A 20,892-nucleotide genomic window follows, 5' to 3' on the forward strand; every position below is an offset into this window, starting at 1 on the left:
CTTCGAATGCTAGTACTGACATATGGATACTGTGCTAGCAACAAGATCCCTTTATCATAGTCGATCAACTGCACTACAAAGCAGCCCTTTTCGCCTCGACTCCCCACCCCCACCGTCCCTTCCACCTTACTCGCACAAAAATCCTCTCCTCTTCGACGTAGCTTCTTTTCCTACTTGCCGAATAAAGCCTTCTGGGTGTCGTACCCATACTTGAGCTCGCCGTGCCAGTACGGCGGGCTGAGCGCCTTGGTGTGGATCCACGCCTCGTCCAGCACCTGCACCACTTCCTCCGGCAGCGGCCCCTTCTCCAGATCCTTCAGATTGCTCTCCAGCTGCGCCTTACTGCTGACACCGATGATGATCCCATCCCCGCCATCCTTGGCCACGTTGAGCGCCGAGTGGTGCATCACCCAACGGAGGGCGATCTCGAGAAGGGTGAGATTGTGTTTCTCCGCAACCTTCTCCACCATGGCTAAGGCGTCAAAGGTTGTGTCCCGGAAGTAACGCTTGCGGTAGTTCTCGCTGGTGGCCGACTTGGCTCCGAACCGAGAGTTCTCGTCCTCCGGGTTCTGGTCCTTGGACTTGATTTTGCCAGAGAAGAGACCACCGGCGAGGGGGTTGTAGACGACGACGTCGATACCGTACCGGTGGCAAGCGGTGATGGTCTCGATGTCAAGGTTGCGGGCTGGGGATGAGCGCGAGTTGACGTACGAGTATATGAGGCTGGGCTTACTGATAGCGTTGTACATCCCCTGGTAGATGGTCGGCCTGACCCATCCCCTCTCCGTACAGATCATGACCGCCTCTGCCACCTCGAACGACGCAAAATTGCTCACGCCGAGCTGCTTGAACTTGCCCTCCTTGTGGAGCTTGTCACACTCCCCGAGCGTCTCGGCAAAGTTGGTGTTCCGGTCCGCCGCGTGGAGGTAGAAAATGTCGGTCGACTTGGACCCGAGCCTCTCCAGGTTCTCCTCGCACCGCTTCCGGATGTTGGCAGCATCGTGCCCGCCGGTCTGGGGATTGGGGTAGAACTTGGTTGCCAGCCTGAGGCCCCGCTCCTGCCATCCCGCCTCCTTGGTGAACGCCTGCTGCTTGGTCCCGACGTAGGCATTGGCAGTGTCCACCTCGCCGTAGCCTTGGGCCTGGAAGACATCCAAGATAGACCTGAACTCCTCGAGGTCGGTGATACGGGCACCGGCTTCCTTGTCGGGGCCAAAGGTCATGAGACCGAGGATGACCTGAGTGTCAGCTTGGCCTACCTAGAGGTAAAATCTAGGAGAAAGAGGATAAGAAGGAGCGATGGGGGCGAAGGGGCCTCAATGATACACGCCGAGCGGGCAGCGTAGACATACCCTCTTCTTGCCGGACTCGAGCGGTGTGTAAGGCATATCTGGGTTCGCGTTGGTATAGACAGAAGGCAGGACAGTAGTGAGTAGTGGGGTCAGGTGAACAAATATGGGAAAGAGATAGAAGGATGAGGTGCTCTATTTGTGCTGCTGCTCCTCGGACCTCGCTGCATGGGCTCGGCCCGGAGATATCGCCGGCTCCACTTCGGATATTGCCGAGGTGGAGGTAAAGGTGGAGGCCCTGGGCCTGAGCTCTGAGGAATGTGGAGGGCAAAAAGCAGGGAGCTGGCCGCTGGAAACTGGGGAGGATGAGGCCGTGGGCGGACTCGAGATAGGACCAGACAGTGGGCGGGGTCGAGCTCCACGCATGGGCGCCTGGCTATAAGCGAATGGTGCAATCGAAATTAGCTCGAGAAGGCACAATCAGAAGGAAGCTGGACAAGACAGAGGTGCCACACTGCCGCACCAGGCGATCTACCCATCATGTGGGTCCCGGTCGTCAGTGTAGGCTAGAACTGTCGATAGAGAGCGTACTTGCCATCAGAATGCGACGCTCGCGCCTCGCTTGTATAGATCGCGAGCGGACTTCAACGATCTGAAGGGGTGGTGTTCATTGCGGGGCCCCTTTCGGAGATCTGACGCGAATTTCACGCGACGAAAGATCGGACGCGCCTGTATTTACGCCCTTCCTCTACATTTACAGCTTGTGAACCCTAGCCAGCATGGACGACGAGGACAACGACTAGTGAGTAGTACCGGAGCGCGACATTCGCTACGCCTCGATACATGGGCGGACTGACATATAGTGAGCTTGAACGCCAAAAAATCATCGCCGAGAATCGCGCGCTCCTCGATTCGCTCGGTTTCGAAGGTGGAGGTGCTGCAGCACTAGGCATTGCAAAGCCCAAGGCAATAGCCAAACCCGCGAGTGGGAATTCCAAGAAGCGCAAGTCGGCGCCTGCAAAGACCGAGGAGGGACCCCGAAGGCGGAGTGGACGGATAGCCGGGATCGACGCGACCGCGGAGGTGTTACAGGCTCGAGCGGATGAGGAGGAAAAGGAGAGGGAGGTATTGCGAGTGATCAACCGCAAGACGCGAGATCAGGTGATGCCTCTGGGGGAAATGCTGGAAGATGCGAAAGATGCAGAGAAGGCGGATCTGGTGAGTTAAGCACAGCAGACCTGGGGAAGACGCAGCTGATCAACAGGAAACCTTCCTCAAGGGTGTCGCTGCTACGCCGGCACCTCGCCGGTTCCCCAACGAAGACACTACGGACAAAGACGCCTATGCCGAGCCTTCGCAGAACGACCATGAGCTCGCTCGGCTCAAGTCCCAGTTTAAGAACATGCAACTCAGAGCCAGCGCCAAGGTGACGACCGAACGGGTCTTTAGTATGCTCGTGCATCCCGAGCCGAGCAAGTGTATCGTGTGTGTCGGAGACAAGCAAGGGACAGTGGGAATGTAAGTTCCGTCGCATGTTGGTCACAGAGTATGGCTTACGGACAGATGGGACGCACTCGGTCCAGCAGCAGAGAGCACCAAAGCCGAAGAGGACGATTCGGCCTCAGACGCAGAAGGCGGGTTCGAAGGGAGGATATGGAGAGTCCAAGCACACGCGAGGAACAGCATCACCAGCATGAAGATAGGCCCAGTCGATGGGTCGAAGGTGAGCCGTCAGCCCGCCAACCGCATCTTAGCTGACCTTCAGCTATACACTGCCTCGTATGACTGCTCCCTCCGCGCAATCTCCTTCTCTGACTGCATCTCCCGCGAGCTCTTCTCAATGCCCGACGAGGACATGCTCATCACACACTTTGATCTCGCCCCAGACGGAAATCAGGCGTGGATAGCGGACAAGAATGGCGGGATCAGCCACGCCGACTTTCGGGAGGGCAAGCTGGGTGGACGAAGGAGATGGGTAGTGTCGGGGGAAAGAGCGGCCAAATTGGGAGGTCTCAGCATTAATCGTAAGTCTTTCCAAGCAGAACCGCTGATCAAGCTGACGATCAGCTCTCATGCCTCATCTTATCGTCACCGCGGGCAACGACCAGCATCTCCGTATATGGGATACCCGTCATCTCTCCTCTCTCACGCCTCGCACTGTCGACAATCTCGCTCTCCCTGATCCTCCTGCAGACTCCAAATCTGATACAGCCGAGCACGTCAACACTCAGCCGACTTTCAGCATTCCCAACGATAGGATTGTTAGCCATATGGAGTCGAACAAAGGGAAAGGGTTGCTAAGGGCGAGTTGGCAGCATGGGAAGAGCTGTTCCGCGGCCTACTGGGATCCTTGGGGGAGAAGGGTCTTGACCACGAGTTACGATGACAAATTGAGAGGTAGGTCGCCTCATCTTCGCAGTCAAGATCCGACTGATAGCGTAGTATGGAACCTCGATCCGGCCTCCCTCCAGCCTGATCAACCCCTCGACCCCAAAACCTTCAAGCCCGCGCGCTCCATCCCGCACAACTGTCAGACCGGCCGATGGCTCACCATCCTTCGCGCTCAATGGTCTCAGAACATGGACTATGCCCCACACTTCACCGTAGGCAATATGAAGCGGAGTCTGGACGTGATCAGTGGAAACGGGGAGAAGATTGTCTCATTATGGACTGATGCGTGAGTCTACCTCTCATTTCATTGGCAGATTCGGGCATGAGCTGATCGACAGCGTGACTGCTGTGCCTGCTGTGACTGCGAGTCATCCTAATCGTGTCGATCATGTTGTTGGAGGGAATACAAGTGGAAAGATACAGCTATGGTCCGCGCAATGATATCTTCAGTCTTGGTCTCGGCCTTGTCCAGCTCTAATGATCCGCTACTGACGAAAGGCCGTCTGAACGACGTCTGAGCCCAACTTGCCCCTGATCTTACTCGCAGCTTAGCTCGCTAATGAGGACAATGCCCGTTGCGCAGAGAGACATGCTGACCCATTCATAAACTTCCAAATACTGCATACACCTATGATACCAACAATGACCCTACAGATCCTCCGCCAAGATACTCATGCACACTTGATGACCGCCCCATCTACTTGGCCAGAGCAGGCGCCACTTCGAGCTGCTCCACATCGACCTTCTTCTCATCCACCAACTCTGTAGCGGAAGGGCGGCGCTCGTCGTTCGCGCCAGCCAGAGCAGACATGTCGACCTCGTACCGCCTGAACTGCCTCGCCGGGACACGCTGGTGGAACATGTAGTCGAGTTCGAGGAAGGTTCGGTTGCGGGTCTCGGGGATGCGGAAGAAGGTGTAGGTGAGGGAGAGGATACAGGTGGCGACCCAGAACCAACCGCACTGGAGGTGTCAGCGTTATTTTGACTGGTAGAGATATGCAGACGAACCTTGGCACCCCAGCCCCAGTTACCGGGAGCGGCAGCCGTTGCGGCGTTGAGCATACGAGGGATGAGCTGACCGCAGATGACATTCGAGATAATGTATGTGGACTAAATCGAATATCAGCGATGATCTCATATCTACTGGCATGCAAGACGAGGGACTCACCCGAGCGAGCACGATGGTGTGGGCACGAATACGGGTGTTGGGGATCTCGGAAATGATGGTGTAGCAAGCGGGGCCAAGTGAGAGCTTGAAAGACAGGTTGATGAGGATCATCATGGCAGCGACAGCAATTGACGTAGAGCTGCCGAGGTTGGGGATGACGCCGACGATACCGATGACGAGCTGCCAGATAGTGATGGAGGAGAGACCATAAAGGTAGAAGAAGCGGCGTCCGTACCGTCCGATCAGGAAGATGGCGATACCAGTTGCGAAGATGTTGGTAGACTGGATGGCCATCGAGTAGTTGAAAGCCATGGTCTCGGCCATCCCAGCGTTCCGGAGGAAGACGGTAGCGTACGCGCAGATACCCTGACCGGACCACACCTGGATGGCGAAGACGATGCAAGCGATCTCTGTCCGGCGGAGGTTGACGCCTCGGAAGCAGTCCATGTACGAGACGGATTGGGCGTCGACCTTCTGGCGCTCGTTTGTGTGCTTCATGAGGGCGAGTTGCTGTTGCATCATGAGCGGAGTGTAGTGGTCCTTGGCGGCGAGGCGAGTGAGGGCGATCTCGGCGTCTTCGTAGCGCTCCATCCGGACCAGCCACCACGGGCCTGCACATCAGCAGATGCTCATGTCGCGAAGAAGAGGCTACTCACTCTCAGGTGCAAAGTAGCCGACAAAGAAGAGGGGGACGGGCCAGAGCCACTGGAGCATGTAGGGAACCTTCCATGCCCAGTCACCGGGGAGGCCGAGGCAGGCGCGGAGGACGAGAGCGGCGAGGAAAGAGCCGGTTCCCCAGCACATGGAGACCCCTGCAAATGTAAGCGGGATCTGAGAATGAGAGAGGACCAAGAAACGTACAGGACGTGAGGTATCCGCGCATAGCGACGGGACAGATCTCGGCAGCGTAGGCAGTGGTGAGGGTCTGGAAGACACCCCATGGGACACCACAGAGCATGTTTCCGATCATGAGCATGGGGAGGTTTTGCGCAAAGACGAGGACGAAGACTAATTGTCAGCGATGATTATGTCCGCAGATAGTCTGAAGCGACTCACTGCAGGCAGCCAGCATGGCCATGGCCAACATGTACATCTTCCTAGACCCAAATTTGGACTGCGCCCAGCCGTTGAGGAGCAGACCAGCGATGGCGCCGATCTGCTGACCGTTGTTGATGGCGGCTTGCCAGTCGGCGGGGATGTACTTCTTCTGTGTCGCCGCGTCCCAGAAACCGAACCGGTCAACGTAGGCTTGCTGGCCAAAGAAGTTGTTGACCTGATGATCAGCTATAGTACTAGGCCAGAAGCGACAACGTACTAGTCCGACATCCATGCCCTCCATGACCAGCGCAAGACTCAGCAACATTGACCACATGGCAGCCTTGCCGTGGGTGCGGAAGAGGACGCGAAGGCTGAGCTTGGTCTCCTCCTCGCCGGTAGCGATAGCGGCCTCGATGAGATCCGACTCGCGGTACTCCTTGTCGTTGATGGCATCGCGGACCTCGTATTGAGGGGCGGCGCGTCCTTTCTCTGAGAGATCCATGGTGAGTGTGCGAGGAGGACAAGTGGGGTAGATTGGGGCCGCGGGGCAAGTGTTGGGGAAGAAGGGTGGAGTGAAGATGAATGAGAGTATATAAGTATGGGCAGGCTTCAGGCAGTCCTATCAGTACCGGTAGAGGTCCGGTGCGGCTAGCTCTTGGCGGGATTTTTCGGTCGAGCGCGACCGGTACTCTCTTCTCCTCTCTTCATGCTGTTGCGCTGCATGGTCGGAGAAATAGCCGGAGATATGATGTTGCTTGGGCAAGTTGGTAGAGACGTGCCTGGAGGAAGAAGGGGAAGGCAAGGGAAAGATTAGGAAAGATTGAGATCGCCGTACGAGATCCCTGCTTGGCAGACTTGGCAATTCGCCTTGCTCTCTTCTGCCACCCACGCCCAGTGAAACATCCGGCGCCGATAGAGGCCGGGGCCCTCTGGAGCACCCGGTCGATGTCCCGGAGACTCCGGCGGGGCGACGACCGTGTACAGCTGGACTGCTACGAGCGAAGACGACGTGAAAATGATACTTGGGAGAAACTTCGCAGAGAAAGGCTGAGCTTTACGGCTCGGAAAACTTTTGGCGATAAGAGGAATGCGGATGCAGATCTGCTGCCGAGTATGGCGGTCGGACCGCCCGTTCCCAGCCGCCTGTCGAAGCTAACTGGTTGAAGGACCCCGCTTGCCTCACTGTCGTTGGGGATATGAGAATTGCGATCTCCCTCAGCCAACAGATTGAGATGACGAATTCGCGTTACATCTAGATCTACCGTCTAATTTTACTCTACGACCAGCCGCAACGTCCTGATCTCGAAGGACCGCATGTCCAATGCAACCGACCAGGCTCCTTGACTCTCAGTCACCTCGCACTTGCCTTCGTCACCCTCCAGTGTCTGCTCCAGGACGTTCGCCCATTCCGCCTCTTTCACCTTGAAGTCCGCACTGAGATAGTCAGCTTTCTGCCCGAAACCCATAGGGCACGAGCCACACGTACAGATTCAACACGCCTCTCGCACGACCGCCCTTGCTCTCGTACAGCCGCAACAGCACCGTCTTAGTGCCTGTCGCCTCATCGTCCTCTCCGCGCTTGATAGTCTCGACAACGATACCTGAGCTAGCGTCGCCAGAAACGGTGACTGTGGGGAGAGAGTATGACCCAGGAAGGACTGCACATCGTTAGCAATCCCATTGATCGAGATAGAGGCAGGTACTCACTGTACGGCTGGTTGGTGTATCGCAAAGTCTGCTGAACGATATCGCTCTCTGCGACATGACGAGCGTGGGGCATGATCGCGAAGGGGATAGAGTGGTAACCTTGGTCTGTTTCGGGATCGGGCGAAGTGGGAGCGCGGACCAGCGACAGTCTGAGCTGTCAGCCCGGTCAATGTAGGGGCTCTCTTACGGATGGACTCACCGCATGGTATTTCCCTCTACTGCGTAGCCGTACTTGTCCCGACAAGCGATCGCCACACCATAGCCCGCCTCACTGAGATCGGCGAAACCATGAGCGCAGACCTCAAACTTGGCCTGGTCAATGGTGGTGTTCCGGTGCGTAGGGCGCTCAATCACGCCGAATTGAGTCCCGTAGGTTGCATAAGCCGAGTGGATGTCAAGGGGAAGGGCGACTGCGATGTCAGCCATGCCAGTGAGGAAGTAATGAGCGGGAGCTGACTCACACTTGAGGAAGCGGTGCTGCTCGCGCCAGTCAATCTCGGCCACGACGTGGATGGGCGTGGATGCGACAGTACTAGGCGTGGTGGCGTCAAGTGAGATCTTGTACATTAGCCAGCACGTAGCTTGCTCCATGGTCAGACGATACTCACAATGAGTTTGGCGGAAGATTTCCCAAAGTTCACGCTAGCAACCAGGCTAGCCCTCATGCCTCCCTCCTCCTTGACTTCGACCTTGTCAAACTCAACCTCCTTGCCCATCTGGAGATGGTAAATCTCTGCGTCCCAGGCATCGTATGTAAGAGGATAGTCTTCGTAGATCATGAACCCTGCCGAGCTGGTTCCGACTCCAGGAGCGATGATTTCGCGAGAGTTGAGCTTGTCGAAGATGGACGTGATGCGCTTGGAGGAAAGGGTGACCGTGTACCGAGCGTTGGAGACGGTGTAGGTGCTGCCGTCTGAAGCGGCCGAGGGCAGAGTAAGGTCGGAGGGGGACGACAGCGCACCGAGGCCGGATGCATTGGTGCTGAGCCATTTGTATTGCCCAGGTGCCGACTCGTGGACCTCCTCACGTGCCAGACGGAGGGGCTCGATGACAGTGGTACCCTCCTCCCCAGTGCGGAGGACGGCCAAGGCAGAGTCGAGAAGCTTGCGAGCCTGATCGCTGCGACGCGAGTAGATTTCGAGGTTGTCCTCCACGACGGCCTTGATGGTGGTACCTGGGAGGCAGTCGTGGAACTGGCCGAGCATCATCTCCTGCCAGATCTCGCGGATCTCCGTTCTGCACGTCAGCTAGACTCATTGATGACGAGCAATGCGCTCACGTTGGGTACTCATAGCTCCCTGCAGCCAGCGAAGCCAGTGTAGCGAAATACTCCAGGTCCCGCAGTAGCGTCTCCATGTCTCGGTTTCCCTTTTTGATGCAGGCTTGGGTGGTGTAGGTCTACTCCGTAAGCTCTTGCTGATGCGAGGAATAGAGGTAAGACCCACACCGCGATGGAGCTCCAAGTACAGCTCCCCTCTCCATGTCGGGAGGGTCTTCCCGCCTTCACTCTGCCTGCAGAGATCGTCAAAGAAGTCGATAGGGCTGCCGATCTTGAGGGTGGGAACGCCGGGGTTGGTCCGCGCGAGCGAGTCAAGGCGTTCGAGCTACTTGTCAGCTTGTGCTAGACTTGTCCTTCAGGATGTTGTACTGACCCGATCGATCATGGCAGGGGTGGGTCCACCTCCACCATCCCCGTTACCGAACAGGAAGAGGCACTGGTCGGTCACGCCCAAGTTTTTGTTGTTCTGGATGCCCTTGATGATCTCGCCGCTGTCGGATCAGCACAAGATATGTCTGGCTCCAGTGCGTATAGCTCACAAGGTGCACTGTCCGTTATATCCATCCACCGGGGTCATGTGAGCCAAGACTTGAGTCCCGTCGATGCCGGCCCAGTTGAAGGTGTTGTACGGGAAGACGTTGATATTGTTCCAGCTGATCTACAGAGTCAGCTCGGCACTGCATTGCGGTAAACAAGCGCACCTTTTGCGTGAAGAAGTAGTTCAAACCAGCAGACCGCAAGATCTGAGGAAGCTGACTGGCATACCCGAACGTATCCGGCAAGAAGGCTTCCCTGCAGACCACCCCAAACTTCTCCTTGAAGTACCGCTGGCCGTAGAGGTAGTGGCGGATAAGCGACTCGCCCGATGGCATCATGCAGTCATGTTCGAGCCAAGCGCCGCCAACGGCGTGGAAGCGACCCTTCTTGACGTAGTCTGCAACACGAGCGAATGCTTTCGGGTAGAGCGTCTCGAGCCAGTGGTACTGCACGGCGGAGGACGCGGCGAACTGGTGGCCGGGAAAGCGGTCCATGAGGTCGACTTGAGAGGTCCAGCTTCGAGCGATCTAACCGTCAGCACCTTTCACCATTCGGCGAAGGTCGACCCACCTTCTGCTGAGTATGGGTATACCGCCAGAGCCAAGCTGTATCAATGTGACTGTCCATTAGCGGAGGGCCAGCGTGTCTGCCCGAGCTGTACTCACCAGTGTCCGATAGCCCAGATCTCTGCAGGTCGATCCTTCTCCGTCTTCCAGACCGCCAGTGACTGTACCTCCTCCTTGCCAAGCTTCCCCAGAACCTTCCACCCGATCCTGCGACACCTCTGCAGCACCTCGTCCAGCTCTTCCGCCGTCTGTCCCTCGCCCCGAATGAACGCATTCATAATGTCGTCACATGCCTTGAGGGCCTTCTGAGCGAGACCTGTCGCCTTGGCGGACGGGTGACGAGACACCTCCGCGAGGATGCGGAAGTCGGTGCGAAGACCGCGTGCGTGGGGATTTGGGAGGACAATATCGGCAGAGATGAGCGGGAAAGTGCGGTTGGCCTAATGATTAGCTCGGTTTTAGGGTAGCTGAATACACTCACGTCGGGATGCAGATAGCGAGAAGGCCCAAGACCAAACATCCCGTTGCAGGTGACCTCGACGTAGCAGGTATACTTGCCCGCCTTGACGGCCTTGGCTGGGATAATGTGCTCAACGCGCCTGTCCTCTTGCTCTCCAGGCGAGCCATCCTTCATGGTGTTGGGACCTCCAGTGATGCCTGGTGTCAGCGATAGTTGCCGTCATGGACGCACCATGTATAGGAGTACCATCAGTGCTATAGACCATTGCCTCGCAAGACGGGTCGAACTCGACTAAGGCGTCAGCCCCAGCTCCAGTGCTTCAGCTCGGCGACAACGACTAACAGATCACCTGCTCCCCTGTATTCCGCATGCCCTCCGGGATACTCAGCTCGCACTTGACCCAGTGGTTCGTCCAGCTGAGCCCAAAGACAAAGCCAACGCCAATCTCTTGCTCCTCTGCCTCGCTCAAGCTGCGGATAGCTTCATCGAAGGACGGCTTGCCTCCATTTGGGGCCGACCAGACTGTCAACTTGACGTGCGGGGAACCGGAGAAACGCGCTCGAGCGAGACACTCGTCGAGATGCTGCGATGCATACGCGCCCGTGAAGAACCTGTCCAAGCGGGTGTCAGTCTGAACGTGTCAGTCAAGAGCAGCGGGCAGGACCCGAAGGTAGCTCACGATTCTGGGCAGGAGCGGGTGATTGACCGTCTCTGTCCGCTGAGGATACTCGGGATGGTTTCCGCACATCTTGTCAGTGTGCGATAGTTACTCTATGCTGCAGTAGGTGAAGTCAAGCAATGCCTACCTCGACGTTGGGAGCTTTGATCTGATGGCTGCTGGCCGGCGGAGTAAACTCGGCTAAACCCATCCGGCGCCGGAACTCCGAGGTCCGGACGGGCCGGGACATTTTTGGACCGTTCGGGGGATTCTCATCACCGCTCGGTACGTTCTCACCGTTGCCCGAAGTCCGCTGATCTCGCTGATCTGCTCCTTGCAGCTATTATGGGACCATGCGTTGCCCTCCTAAAAGTTCTCTTGATCTCTTTGTCCCTCCGAGAAAACCCCCCGCAGCGGGCAGCAGCTGATCCGACCCCGGATGTGGAGACCTCAAGGTCCGAGGACGCCCCCTGGGGTACATGCTGTGCGCTCGTATAGATAAAGCCGCCCCGACCGAACTCCCCGGTCCCTCTTCTTCTCATCCACATTAATCTACACTCACCATGTCGAACGAGAAGAACCAGCAGCAGCAACTTGAGCTCGCTCAACTCGAGCACGAGCATGTCTACGACCCCCAGGCCCGCGAGTCGGACCTCGTCCAGGCCGCCATCGCCGCGGGTGACGCAGAGACCAAGCTGCCCCTCAAGCAGCTCATCCGCATCTACTACCCAGCCGCGCTTTGGTCGATGGCTCTCAGTGCTGCGCTGATCATGGACGGGATGGACACTGGTCTGGTGAGTAATTGTCCTTGGCCCGACTTGTAGAGTATGTCTGGCGGCGGGAAGGGGCTACTGCGGCGGTCATGATACGACTCCCTATCCCCCGTCTCCAATACGTGTACACAGCTGACCTGCAGGTCAACAACTTCTTCGCTCAGCCGTCTTATGTCGAGCGCTTCGGTGTCCCCGGCGCGGGTGCGAACGGTGCCAAGGCTATCCCCGCCGACTGGCAAGCGGCCATCAACAACGGCCAACAGATCGGTGCCGTCGCTGGTCTCGCGTTCGTCGGTTGGGCCACCGACCGCTTCGGTTCCCGCAAGATCTATATGTTGGGAATGGTTCTTCTGTCTGCTGCCAGTGAGTCATGGATCTTGTACTTGCCCCACACATCCAGTGCTGTGCCTCCCAGATCGCCATATCTCCTCCGTCCTGACCGTAGACTGACCACCAGTTTTTATGCTCGTCTTCGCCCAGAACCTCCCGATGCTCATGATGGGCAACATGCTTTGCGGTTTCCCTTGGGGTATCTACCAGACTCTCACGACCGCCTACGCCGCCGAGATCTGCCCCACCGCCATGCGTGGATACTTGACCACCTGTAAGCTATTCTCGCCGTCTCTCGCCGGGATCCCGCTCATCAATCAGGGGTCTCCATGTGCTGGGGTATGGGGAACTTCCTCGCGGCCGGTATCCTCCGCGGGTCGCTCCAGCTCCCGGACGAGTGGGCGTGGCGTATGCCTTACATCATCCAGTGGGCATGGCCTGTTCCCCTCTTCATCGTCGGCTTCCTTGCCCCCGAGAGTAAGTACCAGCCTGCTTCTGAAATGGACTAGGCTGACATATAGGCCCCTGGCACCTCGTCCGCAAGGGTCGCTACGATGAGGCTGCTCGCACTATCCGCCGTCTCGCTCGTCCCGGCTACTACACCGACAGCCAGATCCAGGAGCAAGTCGAGCTTATCAAGTACACCGACGCCAAGGAGAAGGAGGAGGTCGCCTCGGCCACATACTTTGACTGCTTCCGCGGTGTCAACCTCCGTCGTACTGAGATCGCCTGCGTTGTCTTTGCCATCCAGCCCCTCACTGGTCAGGGCGTTACCGGTTACGCTACCACCTAGTAAGTTCTGCTTTGAGGAGATTCAGAGGTCATAGCTGACTCTTAGCCTCACCCAAGCCGGCATGTCCGCCGTCATGGCCTTCAACTACTCTATGGCCATCCAGTCCGTCAATATCGTCGCCACCGGTATCGCCATCTTCCTCACTGGATACGTCGGTCGCCGCACTTCCTACCTCTACGGAACCGCCGCCATTGCCCTCTTCCAGCTCGTGCTCGGTGTCCTCGGTGTCGCCGGCGGATCGGACGTCGCGCTCGGTGTCGCCGTCATGATGATCATGATCCAGCTCGCTTTCAAGCTGTCGGTCGGTCCCATCTGCTACAGTATCATCGCCGACATCCCCAACTCGCGTCTGAGGAACAAGACCATCGCTCTTGCTCGTGCGACCTACATTACCACCAACATTGTCTGTGGCCAGCTCCTCCCGCGCATGCTGTCCCCGACTGTAAGTCGTCTTTCATCCTGTCGTGGCTTTTAGTCAACGCTGATTGGTAGGCTTTCAACTGGGGCGCCAAGTCAGGCTGGTTCTGGTTCGGTATCGGTCTCTTCTGCGTTGGCTACACCTTCTTCCGGGTCCCCGAGACCAAGGACCGGACCTACCTCGAGCTCGACAAGCTCTTCCAGGACCGAGTCCCGGCCAGGAAGTTCAGGGCTACCAAGTTGGACCGTGAGTCGCGTTATGTCTCTGCTGTTATGAGGCTTTAGCTGATATCCCAGTCGCCGCACTTTCTGGTCAGAACGACGAGGTCATCGACGAGAAGGCAGAGATGCAGCACGTCGAGGGTGTACCTACTACTGAGTTGAGGAGGTAAATGAGGGGGAGAACCTGTGGGCAGCGTAGGGCATTGAGGGGCTTGTAGTCTGTAAAGGGGTATCTTGGTAATCTGAACGATATGTACGTGTCTGAGCAACTCTCTCCACGGACCCCAGTCGGCAGTATCAAGCCCGAGTACACTCGATGAGTATCAGTTCCTTCAATTATATGCATTGTGCTACTAGATGATATTGTAGATACGCGAGAGCTCATGGACCCGCCATTACATTCTGACCTCGGGCCGCGACTCATTCCCCGTTCGCCGCCCCAGCAGTCTCGTTGATTGTAAATGTCGTCTGCAGTCAGCAAAGAGCCTGAGCAGAACTCACCACTTGCGGTAGATAAGCGCTTGCTCCCAGCTCCAGAGCCCAGAGATCGTCAAAGACAGATACAGCATTGTAGCCACCCGAAACGTATATTCTGGCATCGTGGACCAGAGCAGCGTGATACCCTCGACCAGGCGGTGGGACGCCTCCGGGAGTCCGGGATTCCCACTGCAGGGTGACTGCGAGGGTCAGCTTACTCTCAGTCATCGGAGACATGGCCTACCCAAGTTGAAGAGCAAGACATCCTGAGCGTATGACTGGCCATTATGACCACCCAGCATGAACAGGTATGATCCGATCGCTGTCGAGGTGTGTGACAGCCGGTTATACTTTAGCTCCGTATTGAGCAGTGTCCACGTCAGAGTTTCTGAGCATCAGTACCATCCCTTCTGAGACTTACCAAGGTTGAGCACGTGCACATCGGCAAAGCTCGCATGTCCGTCACTCCCACCAAAGACGACCATCTTCTCGCCGACCAGATTGGCGGTATGGTATCCCTTCTTCTGTGGCGGCGAGCCCCTGGTCGGCCATTCGTGCCATGATAATCGGTCCGAGTCTGACACGTCCAGCGCCCAGACATCATTCAGTGCTGCCTGCCCGTTTCCTCCACCGAAGACAACGAGGAAGTTTTGATAAAGGACGGTCGTGTGGGCTCGACGAGGTGGCGGGAGGGAGTGCTTGGGTGTAGTCAAGATGGGGCGAGAGAAGCGGTACGTCACTATCATCAGCTGAAAAGCAGGTCACAACTCACATGTATCAAATATCCAGACCTCGTTACTGTACGTAGGCCCATCACCGCCTCCAAAGATATACAGCTTGTCGCCGACGAGATTGGTAGTATGCGCCCGGAGCGGCGGGAGTAGTTCACCGCCCGTCTCGACGACATTCCACTCCAGGGTACAGGTGTCATAGTACTCCACGTCCCGCCGACAGTGCTTGGCGGTAACACCACCAATGAACCAGATTCGGTCACCGACCAAGGTGGCTGTATGTGCGCGCATTCCCTGCCGTTGCCCGTCGATCGGTATGGAAGTGTAGTAGAGCGCAGTGGATGGGGCGAGTCGGGCATGTTTTTGGGATGGGAGTTCAGGCTGATCCGTCCGGCTCGACTTGGAGGGCCGAGCGTCGCGACTGGTACTGACGGCTGATACCGAGGTAGTCTGGGAAGTAGCTCGGTTGGTATTGGCACGCCGCCTGCCAGTGCTTTGCGATCCTCCAGAAGCTTCTCGAGGTGAGGCAGGGAGTAGATTCGCTGGGGTTCAGCCACAGCCGAGCTCAATCACTCACGATCATTCCCGTACAAAGAAGTTGGAGGTATCTTGTCCCCGGCGAGAGAGGCTGCGCGTGAGCCAAAGCTCGAGGTCGCCGCCGCGCCTTTCGGAGGCGTTCCGTGCCCGCTTGACGATGGAAGGGCGACCGACGCCGTATCCGACAGGACGATCGATGCGTTGCTAGGAGCTGGCTGTGATAGAGAGCTGGATCTGGCTGGGTGATACCGGCCAGAGCTTCCAGAATCCACCGAGTGATCATCCTGCTGACGAAGCGACGTGACGGCCGGTCCGAGGGCAGACAGACTGCGAGCGCTGTTGATCGAGTTGGTCTCTGTCTCTTTCAGCTTAAATTGACAGAAGACTCAGCTCAATACGTACCCATCTTGATAGGCTGATCACATATGTGGAAGAGAGAGTAGATGATGATGTAAAGGAGTCCTGATGTTGTCGAGAAGCCTCCGAGGAACGCGGGGCAAATCAGCTGATCCGTGCGTGTTTCATATTTTGCTTGTCAACTCTTTCCAGCTTCCTCTTGACGTTGCATCTCTTCAGCATGAGCGTAGCCCACATCCATAGCTCCGTCCCCACACACTGTGCAGCGGAGCTAGCTATTCTAGTCTCCTTGCGGGCTCGATCGAAACATCAGCACCGCTCGCAAATCTTCCTGCGGCGCTTGGATGGAGTCATACGTCTGGCCCGTATCTTGTTTTCGACAGAAGGGGAATACAGTGCCGCTGTCGTACAGAAGGTGAGCTATTCGTAGACAAGGCTCATGTCTAGCTACAAACTGCACTCGAAGCCGCTGCGACAGCTTCATATCGCGTGATACAGCTGCGCCAATTCCTCCCGCTCCACACTAGCCTCGTCGCAACCTATAGTCGCTTGTATGCCATCACGAGCAGTCTAAGCGCGGCGCCTGCTCGACAGACACGTGTTGTGTCCCCCGAGCCACAAATCATTCCTAGCGAGAAAGAAGCACCTGTGCCCGCGCCCGCACCGGTCGTCGGCGTACGAAAAAAAGAAGCTGGCGGGCAGAAAAAGCGAAAGAAGGACGCCATGGACGACATCTTTGGTGTCTAGCTATACATCCTCGCGAACACATTTCGGACATTGGCACCAAAAGCCATACGCCTCCCGTAAGTCCTGTCTCCTCTCCGCGCGCGGTAGACTAAAGTTGACGTAGGGTATACAGAGCTCTTCGCCCGCTTCGATATCGCGCCGCGCGAGGATGGTCAGACGATTTGTACCCCGTACGCCGGCTGGGTTCGGGGGCGGGAGGTCGCATGGGAGTTGATCCGGGCTGGGCGCTTTGAAGGTCTTGGGGAGATTGCGTACCTGGGCATTAGCGATAGAAGCAATCTAGACCTGCCTGAAGATTCGGTTCGCAGGAGTGATTCAGGTGCGCATGGAGGGCGTACAGACCGCCGGACGACTCCTGGTTGATGCCGGCCAGGCCGAGGAGTTCTAGGTAGCTGTCGAAGGAGAACCAGCGGTCCACCTCTGCCTCGGATATTGTGGTTTTGCGGATGAGCTTTTGGAAGCGAGCGTCGGGCGAGCTGGGGTGGAGAGCTTGCAATAATAGTTGATGGGTGTGATGGAGCTCAGCCAACCGTGTCTCTGCTACCATCGACCTGGACGTCAGCAAGTCCAAGGCTGAGACGTACCACTCTCTCCGCTCCTTTTCCTTGTCCAGCTGATTGATCCTTGCCATCCCCGTCCACACCCTCTTCTCTATCCGAGTCGCCTCCTTCACGTCCCCACTCGCCTTTGCGCCCCGCCATAGCGCAATGATCCGAGCTACCGCCGCCAGATGCCGCGCTCCATTATCGCGTATGTATTTGAGTAGGGGCCAGCAGCTAGGGTTGGCGCCGGGACAGAGGAGGTCGTGATGCGCTGCCGCCTCCTTGGCTCGTCCTAAACAGAGACGGTTGCAGAAATGGGCCGAATCGCAGGACGGGCACGGTTTTGATAGAGGTGGAGAGGGTTCGAGGAAGAGGGTGAGACATGTAGTGCACATCGCCTTGTTGGCCAAGGGGGCGTCGAGTTGTCTACATTAGCCAAGTCGAGGTGCAAACTCACTGATCAGCGGTCGCAATCCATGGTTCCTCCTGCCATAGCACCTCCCCCTTCAGAATTTTCGTCCTCGCTACCAATCCCTTTCCCTTGCCCTTCCCGAATAGCTTCACCTCGACCTTTGGCGCAATGCTCGCCACATCGATGCTAGGATCGATACCCGTACGAGCGACAAGCGTAGTTCTCTCTGACGATTGGGCGCTGAGAATCTTTTTGAACCGCTTCTCCGACAGAGCCCAGTCTGGGTGATCCTCCTTGATGATCGCCAAGATCTTCAGGGCGCCCAGCGTAGGCTGCGTCGACTGCACCTTGCCGATGCAAGCAGCGACATCCTGTTCGCTAGGGGTAGACATGAGATAGCATAAAGATACAAGATAACTATCAATTCACTTCGCGAACCAAACTTGAAACCAGCTTGTAGGCCGGATCCGGATCTTGCCGAGCCATCTCCGCCATGCTCAACAGCTTCTTTACGCCGACCATCAACTCGCCTCGACCCGACTCGCCAAACTTGGCCTCCCGGAGCATCTGCATGGCGCGATTGTGCTCCTGGTCCGAGTTGAAGAGCCGGACTTCCCGCAAACAGTGATCGATCGACTCGATGGAGCTGATGGGCGAAACGGGGATGTCCGTGTCAAAGGCAGATTCGACGTCCATGTCCCGCAAGATTGAGCGGTTGGAGGTAGTCGCCAAGATCAGAAGACGGCGTCCCTGATATCAGCACAGTCGAGTTCTGACTCACCTTGGGCGGGCGCTTTCCAAACAGCACGACCAAAGCTTGAAGCACGCTATTTGAGAACCGAGGTCCAATGGGGTTCCAATCTAAAATCAGCTCCGGTTTAACGCTGACTCACCCAAGAGACGCTCAAGACTGTCCACAACAATCACACTGAGAGGACTCTTGTAGGAGTCGGAGAAGATCTTGTGCAATTGAGCAATCTTTTGCGCTTCGCCAAAGCCGACCATTGACTCGGGCGAGACGAGCTTGATGAAGGGGAATTCTGAAGCCAGGGCGATCGTAGCCGCCAGTGCGGTCTTGCCGGAGCCGGATGAGCCTGTCGTCAGCTCCTACTTATACCAAAACTCACCATGGAGAAGAGCGCAGACAAGAGGGGTTCGTGCCGAGTTTCGGACCTGCTCGACTAATAGACTTCCATCGTTGAGGATATCCTTGCTGTTAGCTTAGAGTCACGCTCGTACTCACGTTGATCCGCTGCGAGAAGTGGATGATGCCGTTCTGGACGACTGATTGGAGCTCTTCCTCCGAGACACCAAACGCCGCCTGCACCTCATCAAGAGCGTGCATAAAGTCGACCCGGGAGATTTGGATATTCTCGACATCGTCAAATGCAGCGACACTTCCGACCTATCGTCAGCTCCGCACCAATCATGACTTACCTTGACGTGTCGATTGAAGGCAAAACTGGTAGCGCTCTTGACGAGACCGCCAATCTCTGCACCGGAAAAGTTCTTGGTGATACCGGCCAGCTCGGCGAGATCGACATCCGCGGCCATGACTCCGTTGTTCCGCATCTTGGCGGTGTGGATTGTCAGGATCTGGAATCGGCCAGCCTCGTCCGGGAGGGAGATCTCAATGTGAACTTCGAGACGACCAGGACGGAGCAAGGCCTCATCGATCATGTCCATCCGGTTCGTCATACCGATGATGAGGACATTGTTGAGCTGGTCCACACCGTCCATCTATAGTCAGCTCGATATACATGAGACTCACCTTGGACAACAGCTGGTTGACAACCGAGTCTCCTACTCCTGTACCGCCACCAGTCGAGCCTCGCTGCTTGCAGATAGCATCAAGCTCATCAAAGATGATGATGTGCAGACCACTCTCATCCCCTTTTTCTTTTTGCTATCGTCAGCACGGCCAAGCTCTAGACTCACCTCCTTCTCCGCGTCCTCAAAGAGCTTCCGGATATTCTCCTCTGACTGTCCCACAAACTTGTTGAGAATCTCGGGACCATTGACGACTTTGGGTTCGCGCGCGTTGAGCATTTTGCCGATTTGCCGAGCCATAAGTGTCTTTCCGGTACCGGGCGGGCCGAAGAGGAGGATACCCTTGACATGCTGGATACCGAGCTTTTCGACGAGACCGGGAGGGAAGATTCGACTGGCAAAGGCTCGACGGAAGATGGCCGAGAATTCAGTGTCGAGACCTCCGATACCCATGTCTTCGAATTTGAAGTTGGGCGCAAGAATGGCATTGGAAGGGCCGCTATGGTCAGCAGTGTCAACTATAGCACTCACCGCTTGGACGAATTTTTGAGCTTGATTCCGCTCGAGGGGTCCTTGACCCAGATGACCTCTGTTCCCTCCATGATCACACCTGTCTGGCCTTCCGCTCCATCCAGGGTAGACACGCTCCGAACCGTCGCCTTGAGCTCATGGCCTCGGTAGTCGAATACGAGCGGTTGAAGAGGGCTCAGCGGAAGCGAGGGGAACGCCTACTGTCAGATACGCTAGACTATCACTCACATTTATGAATGCCGCTGCCATCTCTTCGCTATCAAATAGGTCGGATGTTTCCTTGCGCTTGAGACGGAATCCAATTTCCAACTCGGCACTGCTCGCCCATTCCCCATTTCCAGGCTGATACGGCTCGCACTCGACCGTCTCGCCCACAGCCGAGAGCCCGACCCATTGTCGTATGATCTTGGAAGGACCGATGTGCCGTGGCGGGAGTGTCCTGGTGGGGTCCCGACTACCATTAGCCCGGTACACGTACAAGACTCACATGATGGAAAAGATGAAGCGGTTCCGGATAATGACAAACTCGACCTCAGGCGGGAAGTCCGACCCGTTGACGACGAGCCGATTGGTCAGTGCGAGAGGGTCAGACGGACAGGGAGCAATGTTGAACCTGGAATCAGGTATTGATATGGGTTCAACTCACATTCCTCGCCCAGAACCTCCGCCTTGACTTCGAGATTGTGGAGCCGACCGGTAGTCCGCCTTCTCCTGGTATGGATCTTGTTGATACCGCTGTTCAGATGGTTGAGGCTGATAGCGCTGCTCGTTTGGTCGCGACTGAGGAGGTGCAGCATACTCGCTAGGGGGCTGCGGCCGGCGCGGGGGAGTTGGGGCTTGCTGAGGAGCATAGCTACCTTGATCGGGAGGTAGGCGCTCGTACTGAGAGTTTGGTGGAGGAGCTCCACCCGCTCTTCTCGCTGCCGGAGCTGCGGGATCGTTGCGCTTGAAGAAGGACATGCTGTATGTGCTGCAGGTAGATGGACAAGAGTAACATCATGCAGCTGCCAGCGGTGCGGAACGCGGGCGGAGTAACGATGACGCGCCGCGACACGTGGAGAACAGCTCCTTGCTTTCTGCAGCTCCTCTTGTGTCGGCCAGCGCCAGCGACCTGTCTCTTCTGCTCTCGCTGCGGGTGCCCATGGGGCCAGAAACCAACC

At 56.9% G+C, this 20,892-nt stretch overlaps 8 protein-coding genes across 8 annotated transcripts; 2 read left to right on the top strand and 6 right to left on the bottom strand.

The window, feature by feature from the left end:
- Positions 1-170: 170 nt before the first annotated feature.
- MKK02DRAFT_28899 (NADP-dependent oxidoreductase domain-containing protein) lies at positions 171-1,388 on the bottom strand (the record flags this gene model as incomplete). The annotated part of the gene is made up of 3 exons (XM_053087665.1): positions 171-685; positions 734-1,238; positions 1,353-1,388. 3 exons carry the CDS (start codon positions 1,386-1,388, stop codon positions 171-173), a joined length of 1,056 nt encoding a protein of 351 aa, XP_052944021.1.
- A 680-nt stretch (positions 1,389-2,068) lies between these two features.
- MKK02DRAFT_34776 (WD40-repeat-containing domain protein) lies at positions 2,069-4,121 on the top strand (the record flags this gene model as incomplete). Its single annotated transcript, XM_053089013.1, has 8 exons — positions 2,069-2,091; positions 2,153-2,507; positions 2,554-2,807; positions 2,853-3,012; positions 3,055-3,313; positions 3,357-3,686; positions 3,732-3,966; positions 4,019-4,121. 8 exons carry the CDS (start codon positions 2,069-2,071, stop codon positions 4,119-4,121), a joined length of 1,719 nt encoding a protein of 572 aa, XP_052944022.1.
- Positions 4,122-4,377: 256 nt separating this feature from the next.
- MKK02DRAFT_38920 (maltose permease MAL61) lies at positions 4,378-6,388 on the bottom strand (the record flags this gene model as incomplete). Its single annotated transcript, XM_053090352.1, has 7 exons — positions 4,378-4,641; positions 4,689-4,790; positions 4,849-5,459; positions 5,505-5,660; positions 5,710-5,856; positions 5,905-6,121; positions 6,164-6,388. The coding sequence occupies 7 exons, from the start codon at positions 6,386-6,388 to the stop codon at positions 4,378-4,380; spliced, it is 1,722 nt and encodes a 573-aa protein (XP_052944023.1).
- Positions 6,389-7,157: 769 nt separating this feature from the next.
- On the bottom strand, positions 7,158-11,343 carry MKK02DRAFT_28902 (glycoside hydrolase family 38 protein; the record flags this gene model as incomplete). Its single annotated transcript, XM_053087666.1, has 18 exons — positions 7,158-7,320; positions 7,373-7,544; positions 7,594-7,742; positions 7,793-8,003; positions 8,055-8,151; positions 8,202-8,829; positions 8,873-8,991; positions 9,039-9,197; positions 9,246-9,363; positions 9,412-9,530; positions 9,574-9,936; positions 9,980-10,028; positions 10,075-10,415; positions 10,457-10,632; positions 10,667-10,726; positions 10,778-11,066; positions 11,115-11,183; positions 11,242-11,343. The coding sequence occupies 18 exons, from the start codon at positions 11,341-11,343 to the stop codon at positions 7,158-7,160; spliced, it is 3,384 nt and encodes a 1,127-aa protein (XP_052944024.1).
- Positions 11,344-11,656: 313 nt separating this feature from the next.
- MKK02DRAFT_38922 (maltose permease MAL61) lies at positions 11,657-13,798 on the top strand (the record flags this gene model as incomplete). The annotated part of the gene is made up of 8 exons (XM_053090353.1): positions 11,657-11,887; positions 12,010-12,229; positions 12,324-12,470; positions 12,518-12,673; positions 12,718-12,988; positions 13,035-13,431; positions 13,482-13,653; positions 13,704-13,798. The coding sequence occupies 8 exons, from the start codon at positions 11,657-11,659 to the stop codon at positions 13,796-13,798; spliced, it is 1,689 nt and encodes a 562-aa protein (XP_052944025.1).
- A 304-nt stretch (positions 13,799-14,102) lies between these two features.
- MKK02DRAFT_17963 (uncharacterized protein) lies at positions 14,103-15,169 on the bottom strand (the record flags this gene model as incomplete). The annotated part of the gene is made up of 4 exons (XM_053085869.1): positions 14,103-14,305; positions 14,350-14,493; positions 14,527-14,844; positions 14,878-15,169. Coding segments are annotated over 4 exons (957 nt in total), but the record flags the coding sequence as incomplete, so codon positions are not given.
- A 1,308-nt stretch (positions 15,170-16,477) lies between these two features.
- MKK02DRAFT_34781 (uncharacterized protein) lies at positions 16,478-17,823 on the bottom strand (the record flags this gene model as incomplete). The annotated part of the gene is made up of 4 exons (XM_053089014.1): positions 16,478-16,732; positions 16,767-17,028; positions 17,062-17,445; positions 17,477-17,823. 4 exons carry the CDS (start codon positions 17,821-17,823, stop codon positions 16,478-16,480), a joined length of 1,248 nt encoding a protein of 415 aa, XP_052944027.1.
- Positions 17,824-17,851: 28 nt separating this feature from the next.
- Positions 17,852-20,692, bottom strand: MKK02DRAFT_17443 (putative vesicular-fusion protein sec18; the record flags this gene model as incomplete). The annotated part of the gene is made up of 12 exons (XM_053085787.1): positions 17,852-18,181; positions 18,213-18,292; positions 18,325-18,525; positions 18,559-18,640; positions 18,675-18,836; positions 18,869-19,171; positions 19,203-19,337; positions 19,370-19,700; positions 19,733-19,929; positions 19,961-20,186; positions 20,220-20,345; positions 20,379-20,692. 12 exons carry the CDS (start codon positions 20,690-20,692, stop codon positions 17,852-17,854), a joined length of 2,487 nt encoding a protein of 828 aa, XP_052944028.1.
- Between the last annotated feature and the right edge of the window lie 200 nt (positions 20,693-20,892).

This window comes from Dioszegia hungarica (genome assembly GCF_025882075.1).
Source record: "Dioszegia hungarica strain PDD-24b-2 chromosome Unknown MKK02contig_16, whole genome shotgun sequence".
NCBI lineage: Eukaryota > Fungi > Basidiomycota > Tremellomycetes > Tremellales > Bulleribasidiaceae > Dioszegia > Dioszegia hungarica.